Source organism: Sinocyclocheilus anshuiensis, unplaced genomic scaffold (genome assembly GCF_001515605.1).
Source record: "Sinocyclocheilus anshuiensis isolate Anshui unplaced genomic scaffold, SAMN03320099.WGS_v1.1 scaffold283, whole genome shotgun sequence".
Lineage (NCBI taxonomy): Eukaryota > Metazoa > Chordata > Actinopteri > Cypriniformes > Cyprinidae > Sinocyclocheilus > Sinocyclocheilus anshuiensis.
This window is the reverse complement of record NW_015549605.1, coordinates 4,329,387-4,355,285: the sequence shown is the minus strand read 5'-3', so window position 1 is coordinate 4,355,285 and position 25,899 is coordinate 4,329,387. Positions and strand designations below refer to the sequence as shown.

The following is a 25,899-nucleotide window of genomic DNA, read 5'->3' as shown; positions in this document are numbered from 1 at the left end:
ATAGTCATTTTATTATTATATTTAAATTAAATTATTTAATGAATTATTAATAATTTATAATATATGTATATTAAACACTAATTACAACATAAAATATATAATTATAATTAATATAATAAATTGCATAACATTTATTATTAATTTACAATCGTTTATTATAAATGTGAACAATATAATGTTTTAGAAATTGTTCTGTTCGTTTTTTATATTATATTATATACATAATAATCAGACAAATGTCTACCAGTGTTTTTTTTGCCCGTTTCTATTCTGTATCTATAATATGTATCTATTTTACTTTTGTACAAAAAAAAGCACCAATTAAAATGAAATTAATTAATTACAAGATCAGTCTGAATCTTCAATCAGTCCAATACATTTGACCATAATGTGCATAACACGCCACCTAAGTGGAAAACAGAGCAATTAATGTAACTGAATTGGCATTTTTCAAGTAGAATTGGTTTTAAAGACTGTGCCTTGAAGTGCTGTTACAGGAAAATATCTGCAATGTAATGCAGCCAACAAGGAATAAAAATCTCTGTTTGCTGCTTTTCTGTTGTGTAATGTGCTTTAAGTCTTTGTAATTTCTTTCTGAGCGAGAAAACGTAATCTGAGAAAATGCTGTACTAAAGCAAAGCTTTGTTTGCTCACACTTGGGGTCAGAGCTGTTTGTGTGCTTTTGTTTGACTCACTTTCATTCTGTGTGTAATCACGTTACATGTTTGACACACGTCTAAATCATCGGTCTGCTCTCCATACAATACAGGGTTGCATAACCTAATCAATGTTGCCTAAGTTACCTGTAAAGCTCTTTAGGGTTTTAGCAGGGCATGAATGTCAGGAGAACGGCTGCTCCTGCTTGAGGCTGTTATTCATGCTGAAGAAGTCTGACGCTGAGAGGGAAAACTCAGAAAGAGTGTGGGACATCATCAGGACTGTTTGCTCGGATGAAAGTCTGATTGTTTTCCTCTCACTCTGTCACCAGCATCACTGCACAGAGACTGTCAGCTCTCAACGGGATATTATTAGCTGCTGTCAGCCAGCGAGTGACATGTGTTGCACTGATAGTGCTTATAATCTTCAGCATAAATGATCAATAACAAATAAATGAATGAATAAAGTAGATGAATGGATGCTTTTTTGACAGATTCTTTGTCAAAATATGGCCCAGATGATCTGAACTCACTTTAAATCAATCAATCAATCAATCAAATGGCTTGAAATGAGTCAAACAGCATCAGTGATGATTGTCATGTGTGAGCTGACTTTAGGACAAAGGCTTTGCATGTTAACTGGTATATGTTTGAATAGAAATTGAGAGATTAAAGCAGCACTATGTAACTTTTTCTGTGTTCAATATTTGCTGAATGTAGGCTATATAATGAGCGATCATGAATTCATCTTCCAACCCGCGTTTTTGTCTTATTCCGAATCACTACGGTACACTTATAATAAGTACTTATATTTGGACTATTGTAGCCTGGGCGGGGCGTCACCGCTGCGGAGGAACACATACCTGCGTGAATCGCCATAGACATAAACTTAGAGAAGTAGCTCCGGTTGGAATGTTCTTCCGCGGGATGTGTGCAGTTCTGTTTATTAACCGCTAGAGCGCAAAAAGTTACATAGTGTTAAAAAAAAGACATAATTAGATAATATGATGACTCACACTCTAAAAAGTGCTGGGTTAAAAAGAAAAATAACCCAGCCGAGAGACGGGAATGAGTTGTCACACATTTTTGGGGTCATGCTGGCACATTACGGGGCACACATGTGAACATTATGGGGTACGTTGTCAGCTGTTTATTGACACTGATTTGAGAACAAAAAATTATTTGGAATATGAAATATATGAAATATACTATATAATTATACTACATTTATTATATGTGTAATAAAAGTTATTATTTGATGTTATTATTATTATTATTAAATTAGTTAGTTAATTTATTTATAAATGTATGTGTGTGTGTGTGTGTGTGTGTATATATAACTTATTAGATACTGTAATATTGCATATGTTACATACATTATATATATAATTTATTATATAATATTGTATATTTCACAAAAATATGAAGCGGCACAACTGTTTTCAACATTGGTAATAATAATAGACAATAATAATAAAGACATAATAATAACATTGATAATAAATGATATCTGAAGGATCATGTGACACTGAAGACTGGAGTAAATTAAATACATTTAAATGAATTACATTTTACAATATGTTCAAATAGAAAACAGTTATTTAAAATTTTTAATAATATTTTACAATATTACTATTTTTACTGTATTTTTGATCAAATAAATGCAGCCTCGGTGAGCAGAAGATAATTATTTTAAATATATAATATGATCCCATACTTCCTTTTCTGTTGTTGCATAGTTTACTTTATTATTATTATTATAAAAATGTAAAAAAAAAAAAAAAAATTATGTATTATAAAAATATGATGCAACTGGGATTTTAGTTTGGAGGAGGGTTAGGGTTTACCATAATTATTTAGAGCTAAAATTTACTAGTAAATATGCCAGCACTTTAAAGCCTTGTAATCACGTGGGAGAGAGAGAGAGAGAGAGAGAGAGAGAGAGAGAGAGAGCAGAGCAGTGCACATGTACATGAGGATGTGTGATTGACTGCAGAAACGAGCGCAGCTCTGCCGTCTAATGTCTAATTGCATTACGCAAGCGGTTCATAATCAGCAGTGGAACAGCAACGGAGGACAAACACACAGCAGCGCTGCATGAGAGTCAGCGTAACTCCCTCTCTCTCCCCCTCTCTCTCTCTCTTTGTCCCTGAGAGAACAGCCTGCGTTTGGCTTCTGAAGCGCAGGAGAGTTTCTGGAGTCGCCAAGGACCAGCGGACATGAGCGACTGACATTCACACTTTCCATCTTATTTTTCAGCAAACTTCGATGGCTTTGAAGGAGAGCCGCCTCACCTGGGACTTCCTGCTGTGGTCTGTGACGTGGAGCTCGGCTCGGACTTTTACGCCACATGAAGGGTCTTCGGTCAGTCCCATATTTCATCGCACCACTCCACCTGCCACCAAGACGGGGATGAACAGCACTGAGGCCCCTAGGAGCAACAATACAGGTTTGTACAGTAACAATAGTCATCATATAGTGCTATGCAATAATTATCAAATGCACTCAAAATTTTTTTACATGTGTTGTAATGCATGCTTATAAACTCCTAACAGCATGTTTTGCATAACTTTTTCAGAAAGAGCACACTCAACCTGCAGCATTTACAGTCCGCAAACACACAGATATATTAAAACACATACACTTATTGTGAAATTCACGTGTTGGCTTTAAAATTTAAAATCTTCTTAAGGGTTTGCATGCAAGAAAAAATCACCAGTGAGAATCAGATCAGCCTGAACTGCATAGAACTCAAATTTTATTATGATTGGAGAACATATAAAATATCCCAGCCATGCATACTTTGAGCGTACTTTGCAAATAGTTTATTGATGTTTCCTGACCTAAAGTCAATATGCATGACAGATTTGTGGATCTCTGATATTATCGAGGTAATATATGAGTTAGATTGCAGTATAATGTCTCTGCGAAGGAAAAGACAGCATCCTCAGGTGTCAGTTACCTTGAGGTTTATTGCTCAGGTGAAACAAAGGATGCTTTTTGCCACGTGGCAATGGCGGGCAGTGGGATAGTTGGCAGTTTGTCAGTTCCGTTACAGGGTTGCCAGCTTTGAAACTGAAATGGAGGGGGTTTATCGCCACCGTGGCCATGACAGAATTTGCCCTGCTTTCAGCTTTCAGTGCACTGCAAAAAAAGTCTGAAGTGGATCCGTCCCGGATAAGAACATGCACTGGTCAGATTTCATCCTAAAGTCAAAAGAAGGGCATATAAATATATTGGTTTAAAGAAGAAGGTTGTTTAAGGACATCAAGATTTTTGCACTGTGGCATTTTATCTATGACAATTTAACACATTTACCCCCAAAACTCTTACTGACATAATGCAAAAAAGTCATTACTGTAAAATAAAAAAAAAAGATATATTATTTAATTTGTCTTTTTTTTTCCTTCTTATTTTTTCTTGTACTACCTTAAGTTTCATTTAGAAAATCATGTTGTTGTTTTTAGAAAATAGTGTTACTGTCATTTTTATGTTGTGTAATGCATTATAATAAATTTATTGCATTACAGAATTTATATAAAATATATTATGCAAAAAATCTCATTCTCACATGAAATTTGTTTTATTATATATTACAAATGATATATAATGTACATTTTATTTATAAACTATGGTAGTAATTCTTATGCCTTTAATTTATCTTGATTATAAATAAAAAAATGTAATAATAATAATTGCAATTTTTACTACATTACAATAATGGGAAATTAATAATCACTCTAAAACAAAGAACATTAAAAAAACATCCAAACACATTAAAGTAATAAGAATTTGGGAGAAAAATTAATTGCTATGATAATAACGCAGATAATCCATAATGCAGAGTTATTTTAAGTTGATACACTAAAATAATTCAAACTGAAGCTGAAGTAAAAAATAAAAACTATATAAAAATAATTTAAAATGCAACAAAATCACTAAACCTTAACTAAAATTAAAATGAAAACAGAAAATATAAAAATAAAATCTAATGCAAAATATTCATAAAAACTGCAATTGCATCTCAATGATGCTAAAATAACACTGACATAATGCATTTCCTTATAAAAAAACATAATGTGGACACCTGTAAAGTTGTTCCCTTCACTCCAAGTTACTCATTTACCTGCAACACAAATACAGAGGCTTCCACGTCACTTCTTTAAAGGGATTACTTAACTGACAGTGTTAAAGAGAGAAAGCCGGAGTACACAGGAATAGCTGGTGAGGTCAGCAGACGAGTTACAGTTACACGTTAAAGATGCAAAGTCGTACCACAGTGTTCCTTGCTGAAGTTACATGATCGTGCACTGACAAAACTGATCCACTCAACCTGTCCCACTGGAGAATGTCTCAGTGCAGCTTGTGGTCAGGCTGCATCATCCCGGCCTCCTCAGCTGCAGGGACTTGTGGGTAATCAATTTTTAATGCACGGCCCTATGCTTTATTTAATCGTGTTCTATTCTAAGAGAAGCTGTCTGGTGCGACCCTTGGGGAGTATGTGAGACTGGACGGAGGGGAGAAAAAGAAACTGACAGTTGAGTTATTTATTTATTTTGCCATGGAGTCGGATTGCTTAACGCTAGCAGCATTGCCATGCCAGTTAAGCCGGCTTAATGAGACCAGCACAGGACTGGGACTGGTGTGAACAATAAACACCATCCAGTGACCCTGCCAGCTTAATCACACTGTCTCCAGCACAGTCAATATGAGCTCCGTTTGACTGTATATTGACAGTGGAGATGGACAGTGCAGTGATGAAAACTCAGTAGGAGAACACAGAAGACGCTGAATCCTCTGTGGGAATGTAGAGAGACTGGAGGAGAGGTGGATTATGGGTTAGAGCGAGGGAGAAAACACCCTGTGGGTACTGATGGAAAGAGAAGAGGGAAAATGCTTTCATCTTAACCCTTGAGGATAACTAAGTCCCAGGAAAACTTTCTTACACACATACACTCACAGACACACTTAAAGCTGTCATTTTGATGGACTTGTGCACTTATGAACATAAGTCTTGATATTGTGATTATTGACATTTATTTTTTATGCTTCTATTCTATTCTATTTAGTCAAATTACGAAAAAGTGACAGCATCAAGTTACATTCTATTCTATTCTATGCTGTCATGATTTAGTCAAATTATGAAAACGTTATAGCAGCAAGTTACATTTTATTATATTCTATTTAGTCAAATTATGAAAAAGTGATAGCCACAAGTTACACTCTATTCTATTCTATTTAGTCCCATCATGAAAAAGTGATAGCAACAAGATACATTCTATTCTATTCTAGTAGTCCAATCATGAAAAAGTGATAGTAACAAGTTCTATTCTATTCTATTCTATTCTATTCTGTGTTTGATTTAGTCCAATTATGTAAAAGTGATAGCAGCAAATTTTATTCTATGAAAAAGTGATAGTAACATGTTCTTTTCTGTTCTGTTCTATTCTGTTCTGTATTTGATTTAGTCCAATTATGGAAAAGTGATAGCAACAAATTACATTCTATTCTATTCTATTCTATCCTATTCTATTCTCTGTTTGAGTGAAGTATTTTTGAAGTCTTAGCACATTTAAAAGTGGTTTATAACCATCTGTGGTTCGCGCTTGCAGGCCTGAGCTGCACATCGCTGCTTCCCCCTCGGCAAGGTTCTTTCTATGTAGAGAAGGGCAGTGGGATGTCCGTGGGAACTGTTTTGGCGTTCTGGTGCCTCGAGGGATACCAGCTGGTGGGCAGCGAGACGATCACCTGTGTCCTGCGTAGCGACACCGCTCAGTGGAGCAACTACCCACCCGACTGTGAGGGTCTGTGTTCACTGCCATCATTTCTGTTTTAAGAGAGAAAAACTCCTAAGAAATGCACTCCTGCTAATTCAATCCCAGATTTTCAATGTGCACTATTGTGTAAATATGGTAGCCATTCCTAAACCGGAGGACCGCGGGCTGAGAGTGGCCGTGCTGGCATCGGTAGTGAGCAGCATCGTCATCCTCGCCATGTCCGTGTCCTTCATCATCTGCTGTCTGCAGGAGCGCATGAGCAAAGAGAGGGCAGAACGGACAGACGGACGGGGCAGGTATGCACATCTGGGGAGGAAGAGACAAGGGAGCTTAAAATAGGCAAAGAGGATGCTAATGATTTCTCTGACTTTCCAGGACGAGAGACAAGCGCAAATCGTCCTGGAAGAGCGAGTGCTGGCTGGAGAGAGACGAAGGAGACTGGGAAGCTTTTCCACCACCTAAAATTTACAACCTTTCCCAGCATCTTGACCCCCATCTGACCCCTGAGAGCCCAGTCTATATGGGGGGACTAGCTGGTTATGATAACTGCGGGTATCAGAGGTGAGAAAATGAGCACTGTTAAATTAAAAAATGTATGGATTAAATCACAATAGTTGTCACAATCATCAAATTTCTGGTACTGTTTAAGAGACACAATTCTGATCTTTCTATGAATTCTGAGTTTGTAATAATGTTTTTTTTTGTTTTGCTTCCATCACAAAATAAAAAATTAAAAAGGTAATTGTGATTTTTTTTATCTCACAATTCTGACTTTTCTTGTAATTGCAAGTTTTCACAATTCTGTCAAAACACTGTCAATTCAGATTTTTCTTTACATCTTTATATATAACTACTACATATATAGATTTATAGCTTGCAATTCTGAGTTTATATCTCACAATTCTGCATTTCTTGCAATTCTGCATTTATATCTCACAATTCCGAGTTTATATCTTACAATTCTGCATTTATATCTTGCAATTATCCACTTATGTCACAATTCTGCATTTATGTCTCACAATTCTGAGTTTATATCTCGCAATTCTGCATTTATATCTCACAATTTTGCATTTACAGTGGTGTGAAAAAGTGTTGGCCCCCTTCCTGACACAGGGCCATGTAGTTTTGGATTTTGTTTTCCCTTAATAATAAAAACCTTCATTTAAAAACTGCATGTTGTGTTTACTTGTGTTATCTTTGACTATTATTTAAATTTGTTTGATGATCTGAAACATTAAAGTGTGACAAACATGCAAAAAAATAAGAAATCAGGAAGGGGGCCAACACTTTTTCACACCACTGTATATCTCACAGTTCTGCATTTATATCGTGCAATTATGAGTTTATATTCTGCAAATCTGATAATCAATCAGAATTACGAGATATAAACTCAGAATAGTAAAACAAAAGTCTGAATTGTGAGGGAAAAAGCTGCAATTATCTTTTTCATTGTTTTTACGCTATGGGGGAAACAAGCTTCCATTAAAAAAACAAAAAAACAAAACAGGATTGTGAGATGTAATCAGAGATGTAGTCAGAATTATGAGAAATAAAGTCTGAATTGTGAGATAAAATTCTACAATTACCTTTTTGATTTTGTATCCCATGGTGGAAACAATCTTTCATAGTAAACAGTTGTGCTGCTTAATATTTTTATGGAAACCATTATGCATTTTTTTAGGATTCTTTGCTGAATGCTCAAAAGAACAACATTTACTCAAAATGGAAATCTTTTTTTTAACATTCCAAATGTCTTTACTGTCACTTTTGATCAATTTAATGTTCTCTTGCTCTCTAAAAGCATACAATTCTTTTTTTTTTTTTAAATGGTGTTTTTGTTTTGCAGGAGTCAGGAAAACCTCCTGAAAGCTCCTCTTCCTGGTCTTTACCGTATGGAAAGTCAGACGTACCCGCATGTGGTCCTGCAGAGGGTTCCCACACCCACAGTGCCGAGTGCACCCAGCGCGCCCGTCTACCTCCGCCTCTCCACCCCTCCGCCCACAGAAAGCCCCAGCGAGCAGCCCGCTCCACAGCGTCTGTGGCCATAGAAACACTTTTATTCAGAACTTTTACAACTGTCGCCATGGCGACGGATTACGGCCCCTACGTGCGAACAGCTCCTGGGGTTCAGAAAACCAAGAGAAATGATGGACTCAAGCTAGAGCCACCTAGATCCCCTCACACAGCTAGATCTAGATGTTAGACCAGGTGTGGGTCCAAATGTAGTTACATTTAGTATGTTGCATATGTGAGGAGATTTCTGAATGACTCGAAGGAGGCCCGTTGTGTAGTTTCCTGGAGAAGAAAGTTATATTAGGAGAGGTGAGGACTCCATACTGGTATTGTTAGTTAGTACTTTTTATTTTTGTGGCAAAGGTTCTGACTACTTGCACTCATAAAATAAAAAAATGCAACTGTGTCAGGTCACATTAGAACATCAATTTAATATTTCTATGTTTTTATATTATGGAAGGGTAGGAGAATTACACTGCTGTCCAGATTACGGACATACACTGGGATCTCATAAACCTATTATACTTCAAACTTGATTTTGTTTATAACAAATAAAAAGATTAAAATCATTGTACATGTGTCTTGTATTTTCTAGTGTCCACAAAAAACAAAAAACAAAAAAAACAAAACAAAACAAAAATATATATATATATATATAAACATACAGTATATACACACACTTATAAGTCCTATTCACATGTAAATATTTAATCTTAGGATCTGACTTTCTGGGTCCAGTCAAACTGACCTACTTGAGCTTGAACTGTCTCATTAGCTGACCATCAAATTAATCAGTTCATCAGTTCAGCTTTGGCATGTTCACAGTATTTTATCTGTATATTGCAGGGTATATAGGAAACAACGCTGTGAAGGACAGAGGATGAAGAAAACAAGATGATGGATGGGTAACAGTGAATTTAGCGTGACTAAATAATTGGCCTTTGCAGATGTTGAATCTTGATTTTTTTTTTTTTTGCTCTGAACAGCTGATTACTTTTATTATTTACAGTACCTGATAAATATTCATGTAATAAAATCATTCTGTTTAAAATTACTATTGTTATAGACTCCATATATATGAGGGTAATGGCGTTTTTACACATTGAATTATGAATGAGAATGCTGTAATGTTGAGAGGCATAATGTCTAACAGTTTAGTTAACTGCTCCCAGGTTAACTAGCACTCCACATCAATAAGAAATGGAAGCGTCTGCTCAACTAAAAGCGACTCGTCTTTACGCCCACAAGATGGTGCGATTGTTCCGCCTTCATTTCAACGTATTTCAGTCATACAACAGTAAACACTCTCTTACATTAAACCGCAATCCTTCTTCCTCAAATGAAAATCAAATAATATACATTCTACATTATTATACAACATATAGTAGGACTATAAAAAGAATAGAACAGGCAAAAATGGATATTCTTCATATTCGTATAATTTCCCCCCTGAAACACAAAAGCAGAAGTTTAGCAGAATGCTCTTTTTAACAACAGTGCAAGGGTACAAAAAATCCAAGCACCAAACACCACCAAATAAAATGAGTCCATACAGCTTTCACGCTATATTACATGTTGGCTGTCAATTTCACCAGCTACAACGTTTTATATTCATTTGTTTTTTACGTTTATAGTCTATCTTTTGTTATTGCTGCATGCATGCGGTATTCTCCTCATAACAAAGAGCCAAGCCATGCTGCACTATTTATAAAGGCGGCTGCGCATGCGCAATGAGAGCTGCGCTCCGCTCCCATTGACAGGAGTTAAATACATTACGCACAGAGAGCGAGAATACGCCTTACAGCCGACACAGCAGGGATTGAGTGAATGCAGAAATGACTTCTGTATGGTATTGAATATGACAGCGCGAGCGGGATATGGGACGTAGGGTGTGTGTGTGTGGTGTTAAAGTTGACATTCCCATGGCCAGAAGCAGCGCGCGCGGGCTTCTCCGCCACAACAACAGCAAACTGGACACTTTCCTCAAGAGGAACACCAGTCGGGATGTGTACGAGCGGATCCGGGTCTACGAGCCGTGTGTGGTGGTCTCGGGCTCGGTCAAGAAGGTTTTTATGCATGTGATCTTGAGCGATGAGCGCGTGTATCTGAGCGAGTATCAGCCGCGCGCGCTGCGAGAGGCGCTCAGCTTCAGACACATCAAGAGCATCGAGCTGGTGAGACACACACACACACAGAAATCAATGCTATTATCAATTTATCACAAGTACAATGATTACAAGCGATTACAAAGAGTAAAATTGATTAGCCCAGCTAACAAGAACGTTTGCTAATGAAAAGGTTATCTCTGACTATCCTCTTAACGTCCCATTTTTTTGAAAGTTTAAAAAACGTTCTTAGTTCTGTGTATAAAAACGTTCTTGGTCATGTGAACGTTAGAGAAAACTTTATGGGAACATTCCATTTGATCATTTTGCAAACATTATGGGAATGTTGCCTTGTAACTTGTAAGAACGTCCAGCTAAAATCTTTGAGAGAAACATTCCATGTATGATATATAAATAGCCTATATATTTATTTTGTGCAAACATTTCTACAATGTTATTAAAGTAACTGAACAAACATGGAGAGAATATTAACCAGTTACGAAAACGGGAATGCATTTACTAAAACAACAATAAGGTACAATACAGTACAACACTATATAGTAAAATAACAGTACAAGGCAATGCAGTTTGCACATCAACAGAAGCTATAGGAACCATATATCGCATAGCCTAATTGCTCAATGATAAAATTAATTTGTGATATTTTGCTGACTTCTTTTTATTGCATTAATTCTTTATTGCAAAATTAATTAATTATAATTTAACTTGGCCGCACTCTTCTGAACTGGATTCACGTGTTCCTGACAAAACTAAAAAACAAAGCAAATCCCACACACTACCAATCTTTGCAAAAAGTATCAAAAAAGTTTCACAGTGAAAAACCTGGAAATATTACGGAATTTCAAAAGTGTGGTTACTAGACCTAGAAAAAAAAAGATACAATTTGGTTAGAAAGTACTCTTTGTGAGAGCAGAGTCCTTATTAAGTTATCTCAAATGATTAAAAAAGTCATGGAAAATCATAAAATTAATCATCCAAAAATGCGGAAGCATTTTACACGCCAAGAGACTTCATAAACTTATTTTTGAATATTTATTAAATGTATATTTCTCATTCTCTCACTGAATTGCTTGAGCGATTATGTATAATTATATATTATTTATTTATTAAATTATATGAATTATTATTGAAATACATTAATAGTCATGCGTTATTTATTTACTGATTTACTGATATTTTATAAATCATACATCACTTGCCGCTGAGTCAATGTGTTCTAAATGTCAGCTAAAGCACGACTGTCTGCTAAGACAATGCTAATTATAGTGAGGACGTTTGCTTATCCTGTCATGTTAAACTGCTTAAAGAAGGTGTGTTTGGTAAGCTCATGTGCGTACAGCTCAAAGAATGAGTCATGGAGCGCTTCAGCGCTGAAAGACACACACAGATCAAACATGTAAATGTCACAATTACCAAGAAAAGCAATTTGTCTGTCATTATTAACACCTAGGTGCAAATGCATTTTCCTCATATTTAATAGATACAGTAAATGTACAAACAAAGTAATGATTCTAATTGATCATTGATGATTAGACGTTATTAAACAGTCATTCGAGTGGCTTACACTGATGTAATTAGGTCAATGTTAGACTCTGTCTTTCCTCACAGATCAATGATTTGCCAGATTTCCTCAGCGGACAGGACCGTGAGCGCTCAATGCACATCCGTGTTGTTCATACCGCAAAGGATCCTGGGAAAAAGAGCTCAAGACCCAAAGGATCCGTTCAGAATAAGCCATCATTTCCATCGCGAGGACGCAACTCGAGTGCCCGTCATTCTCTGGAGGGTAAAAAAAGCTATTTAATTCAATCAAGAATGAACTATTAATCAGGAATTCATGAACTGTTCTCAAGCAGGCGATGCAAAGCATGACTGCGTAACTGTTGAGTATCGTTAGAGTCCATGTTTCCCTGGACAGTGTGATGTGAAGCTGTATGTGTGTTAATCCGTGAGCTCTGTGAGCTGTGGGGATGAAGCAGTCTAACCCACATTGACATGCATGTGTGTGCCACTCAGCTGTGAGTTTGTGTTCATCTTAACCATTAAGAGACACTTCTGCATTGAGCTTTAGTGTACGGCAGAGCAGGAAAGCTGCTTAACTAGCACCGGATAAACAGCTAAAGCAGGTGATCTGTATAGACCGGACACACAAAAACACTCAGCGTTTCTACATTACTTGAGTTCATCTGTGAATGCATGGAGAGGATTCACATTTGCTCTGTTACTGTAATGGGTCAATGACAGATATTTATCTTATTTGCAAACAAGCAGAACAATGAAACATATTCTCAACATTTAAACAAACAACAGAGACACACCTGAAACAATGGCAAATGAGTTATTAAGAACAATGAAAATATGTACATAGTGACAAATTGTTTGGAGTTTTCAATATACAAATTAAAGGGGTGGTTCACTGTTTTTTTTCTAGGCTTGATTGTGCAGGAAGTAGCTCGTTGTAGTCCCTACCAGCTGTTTTTGTAGGCATTAAACTGCCAGAATTTTAAAAGACGATATCTCCGATAGCTCCTGGACGATATCTTGCATTGAACGTTCAGCTTCGTAACTTTGCAGATATTGTTTATGCTCAAACAGCAACATTACACACTAACTAACGTTAAAAAAGTGAAATCGCAATGAACCACCCCTTTAAGTGACTCGAAAACTAATGACATATCTTACGTTTTTTACATTTTTCAAGGTCAAATTAATTTTTAGAATGATGTCTTTTTATATTCAAAACATAATCATAATATTCAAAAAAGATTAGATTATTAAATATTAATAAAATATGGGACAACTGTATATATCTATATTTTTCTTTAATAAATAATACTAAAAGTTAATCATATGCCAAACTGCAAGGTTTTTTAAAGTTTTTATTTATTTATTTTTGTATACATTTTTTGGAATTATGACATCAAACATTGAATAATATTTAAAAAAAATATTAAATGATGAAATATTATGTTAAAATAATACAATATGTGGAAACGGTAATATCTATATTTTTAATAAACAATACTAAAAGTTATTTAATTATATAAGTATATTAAACAAAAATAGTTTATACAAACCACAAGTTTTTTTGTCTCAGGAGAGTTACACCACTTTTTTGCACCTTAAAAACATCAATATTTATCAACAAGGAGATATATTCAAGTAATTGTCTGTATAAATTGCAGTTATGAAGACATAAATAATGTGACATTGATGTTTTTAAGCTCAGGATAGATTGAAACACCATGATGAAGGATTTCTTGAAGCTCAAAGAGTAGAGCAACGCCAAGGTCATGGCTTCAATTCCCACAGCAAGCAAGAATGGATAACATGTGAATGTGTAACTTGAATGCAATCTAAGTCACTTTGAATGACAGCGTCCGCCAGATGTATAAAAGTAATTGTAAATTTCATGAAGATTTCAAATGGTCATCTCAGATGCACCTAAGCGTGAAATAGAAGTAATTGTGTTTTCTGATCCTGCAGGCGTGAGTCCCAGCTGGAGAATCTCTCCCACATCAATGAGGTAAAGTGTTCACCTGACACAAGCGCTGGGATGAGCCATTCTAACGCTTTATCTCTTTTACTGCCTCTCAGAGCGAACAGACTCTGTAGCGATCATATTAAACCAACCGCTGCCTTAATAAATGCAGAGCTATTCTGAATCCCACTGCTCGGTCTGTATCACACGGGACGCGCGTGTGTGTTGTGCTTAGAAACTAAATTGATTAAGTTCTTGTCTGTGCTAAGATATCATAGATACATAGTATTATGATTTATAATACTGCTGAAATGTCATCAAGCTGAATTGTTCAGCATCACGAAAAATGTGTCTTGGGCTTTTGTCCAGTGACATGCAAAAGAAAGCATTCATTTAATGGATGAAACGTTGACTTTTTAGTGACTTTTTGTATTTTATTGCACTGCAGTTTAAGAAATGAAGAAGAAAATAAAATGATATCAAATTGAAAATATTGGGTTGTGGGAAAAAATTGTTAGAATTTAATGTTCTATTTAATTTTGTTTGCATTTATTTGATTAAAATCCTATTTGCAGTAACATAGTTGTTGTAATTTACAGAGCATGTTGCTCTCTGAAACGTCTGAAGAGGAAATGAGGAGAGCACAGAGGTCACGTTTCATATGCATGTTTAATGAACGCAGAGAAAAGAAAGATGCATCTTGTAAACTGGAAACCGCTCGCAGTTAATTAAGTGTTGCATTTGTGGTTTCATGCTGATTTTCTGGCTATATAATTACAATATCGTTTTTGTGCTATTTTGTGTGTTATTTTAGCATTATCGGGGTAATTATAGTTCACTGAAACCAAGACCATAAAAATCTTTGTCACTTCAAAAATAAAATAAAATCAATTTTAACTGGAATAAATTAAAATGTAAACAAAAAAAACTTAAACTTAACCGTTTTTTTATTTCAGCTTTTTTGTTTTATTTTCAACACTTCTCGTTTTCATGTTAATGTACAAAAATAATAATGAATGAAATTAAACAATTAAATCATAAATTAAAATAGACATATTGAAAAACGAAATCTAATATAAATGACAAAACACACAACAAAATGAACTACAATTAAAATGGAAAATCTAAAAATAAAAACAAATGTAAAATATGAATAAAAAGTATCTCAATGATATTAAAATAACTTGACTTAAGTAATAACTTAAGTATTATTTTTGTATGTATTTAATTTTAGTTTATTTTTATTATTTATTTGTTTATTTTGTACAATTTTGGTACACACTTTTGTCATTTTTATTATTATTTATATATATATATATATATATATATATATATTTTAGTTTTATTTCAGTTTTAGCTTTTATTGAGTAACTTTAGTACTTATTTCAGTTAGCTGTCAAAGCAACATTTTAAAGTTAAGTTCTTCATCTATTATGTAAATTTTATTTCAGCTCTATTTCAATTAACAATTGTTTTTATTAGTTATAGTTTTAGTTAACAGTAACAACCCTGATATTCATAACGAAAACTGGAAAATTTGAATGCTGAAAACCACTTGGTTTCCAAAACTGACCAGCACTGCTGCACATGATGCGTTTTACACTGCTGACAGCCCATGACTTTACCGCGGTGAGCAGAGGAGGAGGATTGGCGTCATTCGCGCTGTTGCCAGGGCACAAGATGAGCAATAAACGTCCAATTAAAAGACCCTGTTTGTCTCAGCAAAACATGGCAGCCTGACGTTCTTAACAACACGTGTTTGTGTGGGAGATGAACGTGTGATTTCTCTCAGTAGTGCTACAGCGAGTCGAACCCGACCCCAGGGACACCATTAGTTCACGTTTAGCACATATTTGTGAGCACTCGCCATTGAGGAGTAAACCACATGGGAAGTGCTTTAAACCTGATTTAAAGGCAGCTTTTCCATAATGTAACTATCAATTGAAGGTTTTATTGAATCGGTGGTGTGCGGTTGTACAGACACGGTCGGCGAGCAGTTTTTAGACTTCGGTATGAGAAGGAAAAGTAGGTCAGTTTGTGGGCATTTTCCACTGGGGGAATAGTGAGAAGGTTGAGGCGTATGGAAAGTTTTTCTCTTTATCCTGCATCCTATTAGGAGATTGAAATGGGAGGATGATGATGATGGGACGGAAAGACCTTGTCTGGCATCCAAACCGTGAAGTTCTGTGCGCCTCCTCATGGAAATGTTCTGTCAGTGCAACTAGATTGAGGTGTTGCAACCAGAAGTAGCTTTTGTGCTGCTTCATCAAAGGCCCTGTTCAATTCTACAGTTCAGAGGAGCTCTTTGAAGAGATCTGCTTCATTATAAATAGATCTATCTTAGACCAGTTCATTAGAAAGTTAACCCCTGAAGTATTTTTGTTCATTTTCTACAGTAGTTTGAATCCTTGAGAGTTTGAGGCCTTGAGCACATGTGAGGCCATCTTACTCTTAAAATTGAAACTTAAAATTTAAACCTCATTTTAAACACATTTATTTTATTTTATTATTTTATTTTAATATACTGTACTATAGTTTTTATAAATATTTTGAATTAGTTTTAATTTTTTATACTTTAATTTTAGTGAAATTTTTAGTATTTTTATGTCTATATAACTTTTAATTATTTTTTATTTCACTTTTAGTTTCATTTTAATGTTTCCTTGCCAACTAGTTGAAATAAAATATTTTTTTAAATATTTTATTTTATTTTTATTTAACATTTATATTATTTCAAGTAACAATTTTTTAATGATTTTACTTTTATAGCCCTGTTTTCCATGTCATAACATTTATAAAATATGAATAATATCATTAATTTAATGTTAATATGATTATTATTGATAATACTATTCATGTAATATTAATATTTAAAACCAAAACTAAAACCAATTTTTTAAATTTATATTTATATTATTAGTAATAAAAAATATAATAATAATTTAATATTAATTGCAGTTTTTAAAAAAACTTTTTTCTTCGCTATGCTTTTAATGAAGTCTTAAAGGGATAGTTCACCTAAAAATGATAATTCTGTCATCAATTATTCACCAAACCTGTATGAGTTTCATCATAAAAGAAGACATTTTGAAGACTGTGGGTAAGCAAACAGTTTCTGCTCCCCAATGACTCCCACAATATTTTTTCCATACTATGGAAGTCAATGGCTACCAGCAACTGTTTGTTCACTAACATTCTTCAAAATATCTTCTTTTACATTTAGCAGAAGAATGAAACTCAAACAGGTTTGAAAACAACATGAGGGTGGGAAATGATGACAGAAATGTAATTTTTGGGTGAACTGTTGTACCCCTTTAAGATCTTAATCACCTTGACATGCTTGACTTGCCCTAAAAATACATATATATGTTTGTCTGTTATAGTGATGGTGGTCTGGAGGAAGAAGAAGGCAGTGTCATTCCGAGCTTCCTGTCCGAACCCGGATGTTTTGGCTCTGGCTGTGTTTAATACGTCTCCCGCTCACTCCTCCAGCTCCAGTGACCAGCGGCAGAGTCCCAGCGCTTCAGTCCCGACAGCACTGATGAGGAGAGCATCAACTGAGGAGCAGGAGCAGGAGCAGGAGGAGGAGAAAGAGGAAGAGTTACACCTTTATGCTGTGTCTCCATCATCACGAATATACCTCCACCTGCAGAGCTCCTGGAGCAGCTACATCATAGTAAGTGTTTGTGGAGTCAGTTTCTACTCGCTTTGTGTTTAATGGCCAACATTCATTTTGTATTTGACCATTGTTGCACATTGTAAGTACTACACATATAATGGAAGTCTATGTGTAGGCATTGCAATGGTATAAAGGTTCAAACTGAAAGGCTAAAAAAAAAATACTTTCACTGTTTTAAAAAGTAAAGTGATAAAGTATTGCTAAAAAAGATGATTTTAATGATTAATGACATAAAATGATTTAAGAAATATTTATTTTTATTGTTATTAAAACTTTGTTATTAAATATTATTTATCAAAATTATTGATATTAAGAAAATAATAAAATAAAATTATAAAATTATTATTATATATAATAATTATTAAAATGAATAAAATCATTATCTTGTCTCTTAAAAAAACTTTTATTTATAATAGTTTGAATATAATGACATTTTGTTGGGTTTTGACCTTGCCATGAAAAGTTGTTAACATATTAATAATAAATTATTATTATTATTATTAACAACAATAATTATTGTTATTAAATATTTTAAAACAAAATCGATTCCCTTATTTTTTAAATAAATTAAATTAATATTATTCATAATAAAAAATAAAATAAAATAATAAAATTATCTTAACTTTAGTTTTTAATCTTATATCATTTTAAGGTTTGAATATAATGAAATTTTCTTGGGGTTTGCCAAGATTTATAAAATATTTATCATATATAATTATTATTATTATTATTATTATTATTAATTTTATATTCCTAATTAAATGTTTGTCTGTTATAGTGATGGTGGTCTGGAGGAAGAAGAAGGCAGTGTCATTCCGAGCTTCCTGTCCGAACCCGGATGTTTTGGCTCTGGCTGTGTTTAATACGTCTCCCGCTCACTCCTCCAGCTCCAGTGACCAGCGGCAGAGTCCCAGCGCTTCAGTCCCGACAGCACTGATGAGGAGAGCATCAACTGAGGAGCAGGAGCAGGAGCAGGAGGAGGAGAAAGAGGAAGAGTTACACCTTTATGCTGTGTCTCCATCATCACGAATATACCTCCACCTGCAGAGCTCCTGGAGCAGCTACATCATAGTAAGTGTTTGTGGAGTCAGTTTCTACTCGCTTTGTGTTTAATGGCCAACATTCATTTTGTATTTGACCATTGTTGCACATTGTAAGTACTACACATATAATGGAAGTCTATGTGTAGGCATTGCAATGGTATAAAGGTTCAAACTGAAAGGCTAAAAAAAAAATACTTTCACTGTTTTAAAAAGTAAAGTGATAAAGTATTGCTAAAAAAGATGATTTTAATGATTAATGACATAAAATGATTTAAGAAATATTTATTTTTATTGTTATTAAAACTTTGTTATTAAATATTATTTATCAAAATTATTGATATTAAGAAAATAATAAAATAAAATTATAAAATTATTATTATATATAATAATTATTAAAATGAATAAAATCATTATCTTGTCTCTTAAAAAAACTTTTTTTTGTAGCGATCAACTTTGATGCTGGACCCAGTGTACAGGAAGAGATGTGGCATATCCTACTCTTCTCCCCAGAAACAGAAATATCAGAAAATCAGGTTCTGCGTCTTTCTGGCTGAACAGCTTGCGTTTATGTGTGTGGGCAGGCTAAGAAAGCGTCTGTTAATGTGTTTCCAGCTGGGAACGGACGTGTCACTTGTTCAGTCAGCTGAGCGGAGAGCTGCTGCAGGAGAACATCAGCCTGGAGAGTCTGTATTTACTCCTGCAGGAGCTGCACACGGCCACGAACCGCAACCCCACCATCAAGAAACTCTTCTGGAGGGTAACATGCAGCTGTCTTTATCCAAATGCATGCACTGTTCATCCAAAAATGAAAAATTCCCTCACAAAAGCCTTCTTTTTTGCTCCTCAGTCACCGGATCTTTATCCTTTCCTGGTGAAAACGCTGTCGGAAAGCTCTCAGGGCGGCCAGGAGGGAGTTCACACAGCCGACAGACTTCTGTAAGCTTCCAAATGCAGCTCATGCATATATAACCCATGCATGAGATACCCAGCTGACAGGAAATGTTCTCACAGCTTTCACTAAAGTTTTTGCAACGTTATAGAAATGTTATTATAAAATGGATAGTTCCGGTCCTTGACTCTGATTGGCTGAGCCACGTTCGAAGCTGTTGTAAATTACTCTACAAACATACACCTTTGTTTACGTTTGTCTGTTGCTTGGCAGAGGATTATTCAAACATTTTTGTAACATTTCAATAACGTTCTAATCATGACGAGATAATTGGTGATTTTAATGTTCTTAGAATATTAAAAATAAATGTTGTACTAAATTGTATTTTTACCCCAAATATAACATTATTTGAACGTTTAAAAATGTTTTAGTCACCTTTAAATAACGTTCCAATCACAACGATAACTGGGCATTTTAACGTTCTTAGAATATTATGAATAAACGTTCAAATAACATAATATTTTGGGTAAATAAAATTAAGTCGAACGTTTAAGAAATGTTTTAAATACCTTTAAATAATGTTCTAATCACGACACGAAAACTGGACTTTTTAAAAAAAGTTCAAATAATGTTATAGTTTGTGTGAAAATAATGTTAGTAGAACATTGCAAGAAACGTTTTTGTAACCTTTAAATAACATTCTAATCACAACAAGAAAATTAAAACATACTTAGAATATAAAAATGAAACGTTCAAACTATGTTATATTTTGGCTAAAAATAACATTTAGTAGAACATTTTTGTAACCTTTAAATAACATTCTAATCACAACAAGAAAATTAAAACATACTTAGAATATAAAAATGAAACGTTCAAACTATGTTATATTTTGGCTAAAAATAACATTTAGTAGAACATTTTTGTAACCTTTAAATAACATTCTAATCACAACAAGAAAACCGGACATTTGAACATTTTTAGAATATTAAAAATAAACGTTCAAATAACATTATATTGCGGGTGAAAATAATGTTAGTAGAACATTGTAAAGAAACATTGCTTCTAACCTTTAAAGAATGTTATAATCACAACAGCAAAAAACCCCAGACAGTTTAACATTCTTAGAATATTAAAAGTAAACGTTCAAATAATAGTTATATTTTGGGAGAAAATAAAGTGTTGTGATGTTTTGGTAATCTTTAAATAACATTATAACTGCTATAATTACGACAAGATAATAATCACGAAACGTTATGATCACAACAAGAAAACCAGACATTTCAGTCTCATAACAAGCTAAACTGTCTGTGTTTAGAACTTCGACAACAAGTTTTACAGTGTTCTCAGGTTGACATTTCTCAACTTCAAACCCATCGCCGAGCACATTTTCATGACCTCTGCTGTAGGTTTTCTGTCTGACGTGTCTCTCTGTCCTGCAGGCTGTGCACTTTGGTGGTTCAGATATTAAGCCTGATGTTCAGGGAAACAGAGATCGAAGCGGCGAGGCTCAGCATGCTGACGGCCAAACAGTGAGTGATTCTTCCTCTCCAGTAATACCAGCGCACTCATTTCAGCTTATTTCACTGAGCAATGGCTGCTGTTTGACACAGGGGAGCTCTTACGGAGAACATGCTGCTGGCTTTAGTGTGTGATCCAGATCTCCAGCTGCCAGACTCCACTGATGCCTCTAAATCTTCACTTAATAAGGTATAAATAATGGAAAAGTGAAAGGTTTGGTTATCATATACTCACCCTTGCTTCCCAGGTGTAAGGAAAAGATGAAATAAGTTCTTTTTTGTTTAGTTTTTTTTTTCCATTCGTATCTTGTTTATGATCAATTGATTTATGATAATGAAATGTAATTTATGATAATGAAGCGTCTTTGTGTGTCGCAGCTGCAGGCAGACTATCTGGATGCGGCGTCTGCGCTGCTGTTTGAGCTGGTTGTGTTCTGTCAGGAGGTGAGTAGCATTATCTCATCTATGTGTATAGATTTGTTTCAAAATAAATAATTATAAATAAAATGAAATTTACATTTTTTTCATGTTTCTGAATGCAGTCTCTTTTGCTCAACAAGGCTGCATTTATTTTATTTAATGAAAAATAATAAACAATAAAAATAATAATAAAGAGTAAAAAGCTGTAATATTGTGAAATATTATTACAATTTAAAATAACTGTTTTCTATTTGAATATATTGTAAAATGTAATTTATTTCTGTAATCAAAGCTGAATTTTCAGCATCATTACTCCAGTCGTCAGTGTCACATGATCCTTCAGAAATTTACATTTAGTAAAACATTTAGTATTATTATTATCAATGTTGAAATCAGCTTTCGCTGCTTATTTGTATTATTATTATTTTATTTTATATTTTATTTATTTATTTATTTTTTGGAAAACCATGATACACTACCTGCTGGGGTCATATGTTTCTTTAAAAAAAGAAATAAATATTTGTTTTCAACAAGGACACATTAAATTGATCAAAAGTGACAGGGAAGACATTTATAATACAAACGATTTATATTTAAAACATATGCTGTTCTTTTGAACTTTCTGTTCATCAAAAAAAAACATTTTTACAACACTGATATCACAAGAAGAACCGTTATTAATAATTGTGCATCATCAATAATTGATAATAACCAAGCAGCAAATCAGGTGCATATTAGAATCATGTGACACTGGCGTAATGATGCTGAAAATTCAGCTTTGATCACAGGAATAAATTACATTTGACAATATATTCAAATAGAAAACAGTTATTTTAAATTGTAATAATATTTCATGACATTACTGTATTTCCTATATTTATGATCAAATAAATGCAGCCTTGGTGAACAGAAGAGACTATTATAAAAAATCACTATTATTCGGTAGTGTGTGTATACGCATATATAACACTGATCAGCTTTACTGGTCTGATTTGTGGCTCAAAGGCTAGTCGCACACCTGCTCTGGGACATTTCCTCACCATCGGCTGGGTGTTTCGCTTGCTTAAACCGCATCCGTTCTTAGTAAGTATATACCCGTTTCATTTTCATGCATATTTGCATGAATCCACACGATTAGCTTCCGTATCAGAGCGCCTGTTTGAGCGTAGGTCCTGTTCGCTCTTTCACAGCTCCCGTTCGTGGGCTATCAGGCCCAGCAGCTGGTTCTGGTTCTGTGGGGTCCTCAGGATCCTCTCAGCCCATCTCAGGCGGTTCTCCTGTTCCAGCGCTGCCGTGTTCTGTTAGCCTGTCTGCAGCACAGCGCCTGTCTGAGCAAGTACATCAGGACGGGGTTCAAGGAGGAGTTCAGGTTCTTCGTGAGCTTCAGATATTTTCAAGGCTGAGACACAGCTGTCAGATCTTTTATTATAATATCCTCTGTTTATTATAGGTACTATGTGAAGACGTCAGGGCTGGAGGACAGACTGCCCCATCACTACCCCATCAGTCAGCCTGCCCAGAACCTTCTTTCCCAGCTCCTCAGTCTGGTTCTCCAGAAACCTTGAGCTCTGGCTCTTTCTCTTTCTGTTCCTCTGGGATTCATTTCTTGTTTTATTTCTGCAGATAGACGTTGGAATATGCCTTTGAATGAACATGCTGCACTTTAAGATTGAGTCTTGTATTGTGTCTTACTATGTTTTGAACAGAGACTGTGGGATTTTACTCTGCCTTTGTCTACACTCAGGATTATTATCACTGCAATATGTGTGTAAAATATCGGCAATTTGATGGAAAGTCAGTGCAGAGAACATTTAATATATTCAAATATTTATAAAATAATGAACATAATGTGCACTTTTCAATGAACAATTTCAAGTTTGGCAGGCCACTCTAACATATCACAGTATTATAATATGAATCTTTTTCATATTTGTTTTGCTGTACTGTAACTAAAGCCTGATGCACTTGTTTATTTTGGTTGGTTTTTGTTTGAATGCACTTTTTCTCTGTAAGACTCGACTGATTTTCAGGGACTCCATGAACCCCAAGGCCTCAAATTAATAATACCAATATTTTTAATAAACATCTGTGTCTGTGACATTTTTATAAACCTAATTGTTGACTGGGTGTTTTTGTATATGCAATAAATAAACGTGTATGTAAATGCAGCATTTGCAGTGTAAATATAAATGATAAATAGAATTGCACATTTTTATGTATTTATTTTTGCATACAATAAATTGACAGAATTACAGCTTGACTGGAAGTGACACGCAATGGAAATATTAAGTGATATTTACCCTGTTTGTGTGTGTGTGTGTCACGGTGAAAGTTTTTAAGGTGACAAATATGATTTACAAAGAAAGCCCTAGACCTTTAATTTGATTTATTTATTTGATTTTATACACCTGATCCTGCTGTCATAATGCAAAGCGTTATTTTTTATTGCCAAGTCCAATCCAACAAACTATAAATTGACATTAATTATTTTACCTCAGTACATTTAGTGGTTTGTCTTTATTTCCCTCTTATATCATACGAATTTCAAATATGTAATCATTAATATTTTTATTATGGATTTTCATTTTTTTTTTTATTGAAAATCTGGATCTGGGGCAATAAAATGATTAATTTTAATGTAATTCATAACAAAAATCCTTAATAAAACCTATCCTTTTTAATTTAAACTATACATAATATAACAAAAAACTTCTTAAAATGCTGAAGAACAAAATGGCTATTTTCGGAATATGACAGGAGTACAGAACGGGAACGGGTGTTCGTTAGTGTTTGTTGCTGCTGGGGAATGTTTTCCAAGCGCACCGGAAACAGCGTGGGGTTATTGAGCGTCAAGATCTTCTGAACTTGTAAGTCGAAGTGTGTCTTTACGTTTGTCTTTTAAATAAACTGCGAAGACGATAGTGATTATAAATCGTCGGTGTAAAGCGCACAATCACTATTAAACGCGTCTTCTAAACGTGACTAGTTGATGTAAGTGAATGGCGGGAGATTAACATGTGGCTCATCATTGGATTTGCTGAATTTAACGTTAACTTAAATACAAAACAGATTTTAAATGATTCAAGCTTAAAGTAGCCGAATATGACACTTTAATGAACGTGATATAATAACATTGCATCAACTATTTAAAAAAAAAATCATTTTGAGAGGTTAACATGTTTTTACCTTGAACTACATCTACATTACATGGCATTTGTAGACGGTTAAGAATAAAGCAGATGGTCTATTTAACTTAACTTTTATGTCATTCGTTTTATATTATAGCTATGTTACTCTGATAAGGCCATTTTCCTGTCACCTGTCAGCAAACGTCCTCGCATCATCCAGAGAGTAGAGAAGATGTTGAGAAACGCCTCTGCACAGGTAACGTTAACCAAACAACACGCAGAAGTGTTCATGTTCGCTCAGGAGGATTATTACAGGCTGACTGTTATTATTCTGTCCTGACAGATTCTTAAACAGTTCGTCCGGCACAGGACTACAGATACAAATCTGATCTTGGAGAGATGTGAGTGTCTGTCAGTCCCTGTATGCACTGGCTTTTGTGTGACATGTTATTGATAAATGTGTTGTCTCTTGACAGCTATTAACCGGGTGCAGCTGCTTGGGCGAGTGGGACAGGACCCCGTCATGAGGCAGGTGGAGGGCAGAAACCCTGTCACCATCTTCTCCATGGCAACAAACGAGATGTGGCGGTCTGGGGAGGGAGAACCCACAAGTACAGGTGAGATCAATCTGTGTACTACTCCCATCATATTTTTGTAATGGAGAAACACGCATTTAATTTTATTTGACTTCATCAGTATTATTATTTTTTATTATTCATATTTTTCATATATTTTGTTCATGTTTTATGTTATTTTTATATACATATTTGTATTTGACTTTATTATTATTAATAATGTTTAATATTTTTGTATTGTATTATAAAATCTACTATTTTCTTCATATGTTTTTAATTTATATAATTATTTGATTTTATTATTATTAAAATGGTTTGTTTGTATATTGTAATTTTTTCATGTGTTTGTGTGTATATATATATATATATATATATATATATATATATACACACACACACACACACTAATCTTTAGTAAATCTTAAAATGCATGTCCATTTTTCATACTGTACTTTAATATTGTGATGCCGAAGTTCACTTGTTGCATTTAAAATGACTTTAAAATAAAAAGAAATTCATTTACAGTACACTAGGGATATGCCGGTATCAAATGTTCATGTTGCGATTAATTGCTAATGCTTTTATTACGGTATAT

General features: G+C 34.4%; 3 protein-coding genes across 3 annotated transcripts in view; all 3 read left to right on the top strand.

Annotated features, from left to right (window-relative positions):
- Positions 1–2,654: 2,654 nt before the first annotated feature.
- On the top strand, positions 2,655–8,851 carry LOC107658936 (uncharacterized). The gene is made up of 5 exons (XM_016447664.1): positions 2,655–3,105; positions 6,269–6,460; positions 6,573–6,729; positions 6,809–6,994; positions 8,280–8,851. The coding sequence occupies exons 1-5, from the start codon at positions 2,925–2,927 to the stop codon at positions 8,479–8,481; spliced, it is 918 nt and encodes a 305-aa protein (XP_016303150.1). The 5' UTR covers positions 2,655–2,924; the 3' UTR covers positions 8,482–8,851.
- A 1,347-nt stretch (positions 8,852–10,198) lies between these two features.
- On the top strand, positions 10,199–23,647 carry cunh12orf56 (chromosome unknown C12orf56 homolog). Its single transcript, XM_016447660.1, has 13 exons — positions 10,199–10,620; positions 12,181–12,358; positions 14,059–14,098; positions 17,546–17,729; positions 19,220–19,308; positions 19,388–19,532; positions 19,623–19,711; positions 21,104–21,193; positions 21,275–21,371; positions 21,560–21,625; positions 22,607–22,684; positions 22,792–22,970; positions 23,052–23,647. The coding sequence occupies exons 1-13, from the start codon at positions 10,324–10,326 to the stop codon at positions 23,164–23,166; spliced, it is 1,647 nt and encodes a 548-aa protein (XP_016303146.1). The 5' UTR covers positions 10,199–10,323; the 3' UTR covers positions 23,167–23,647.
- Positions 23,648–24,360: 713 nt separating this feature from the next.
- Positions 24,361–25,899, top strand: part of ssbp1 (single-stranded DNA binding protein 1) — a 2,572-nt gene continuing 1,033 nt past the window's right edge. The window contains exons 1-4 of the mRNA XM_016447659.1: positions 24,361–24,468; positions 24,887–24,985; positions 25,073–25,130; positions 25,206–25,346. Coding sequence (XP_016303145.1) covers positions 24,962–24,985; positions 25,073–25,130; positions 25,206–25,346 — 223 coding nt within the window. The 5' untranslated portion in view covers positions 24,361–24,468; positions 24,887–24,961. The remainder of the gene's footprint in view (positions 24,469–24,886; positions 24,986–25,072; positions 25,131–25,205; positions 25,347–25,899) is intronic.

Coding starts and splice junctions, on each gene's coding strand:
- LOC107658936 (XM_016447664.1), top strand. CDS start 2,925: ATGGCTTTGAAGGAGAGCCGCCTCACCTGGGACTTCCTGCTGTGGTCT. Junction 3,106..6,268: donor CCCTAGGAGCAACAATACAG/GTTTGTACAGTA, acceptor TCGCGCTTGCAG/GCCTGAGCTGCACATCGCTG. Junction 6,995..8,279: donor GATAACTGCGGGTATCAGAG/GTGAGAAAATGA, acceptor TTTGTTTTGCAG/GAGTCAGGAAAACCTCCTGA.
- cunh12orf56 (XM_016447660.1), top strand. CDS start 10,324: ATGGGACGTAGGGTGTGTGTGTGTGGTGTTAAAGTTGACATTCCCATG. Junction 19,533..19,622: donor TCAAGAAACTCTTCTGGAGG/GTAACATGCAGC, acceptor TTTGCTCCTCAG/TCACCGGATCTTTATCCTTT. Junction 22,685..22,791: donor TTAAACCGCATCCGTTCTTA/GTAAGTATATAC, acceptor GCTCTTTCACAG/CTCCCGTTCGTGGGCTATCA.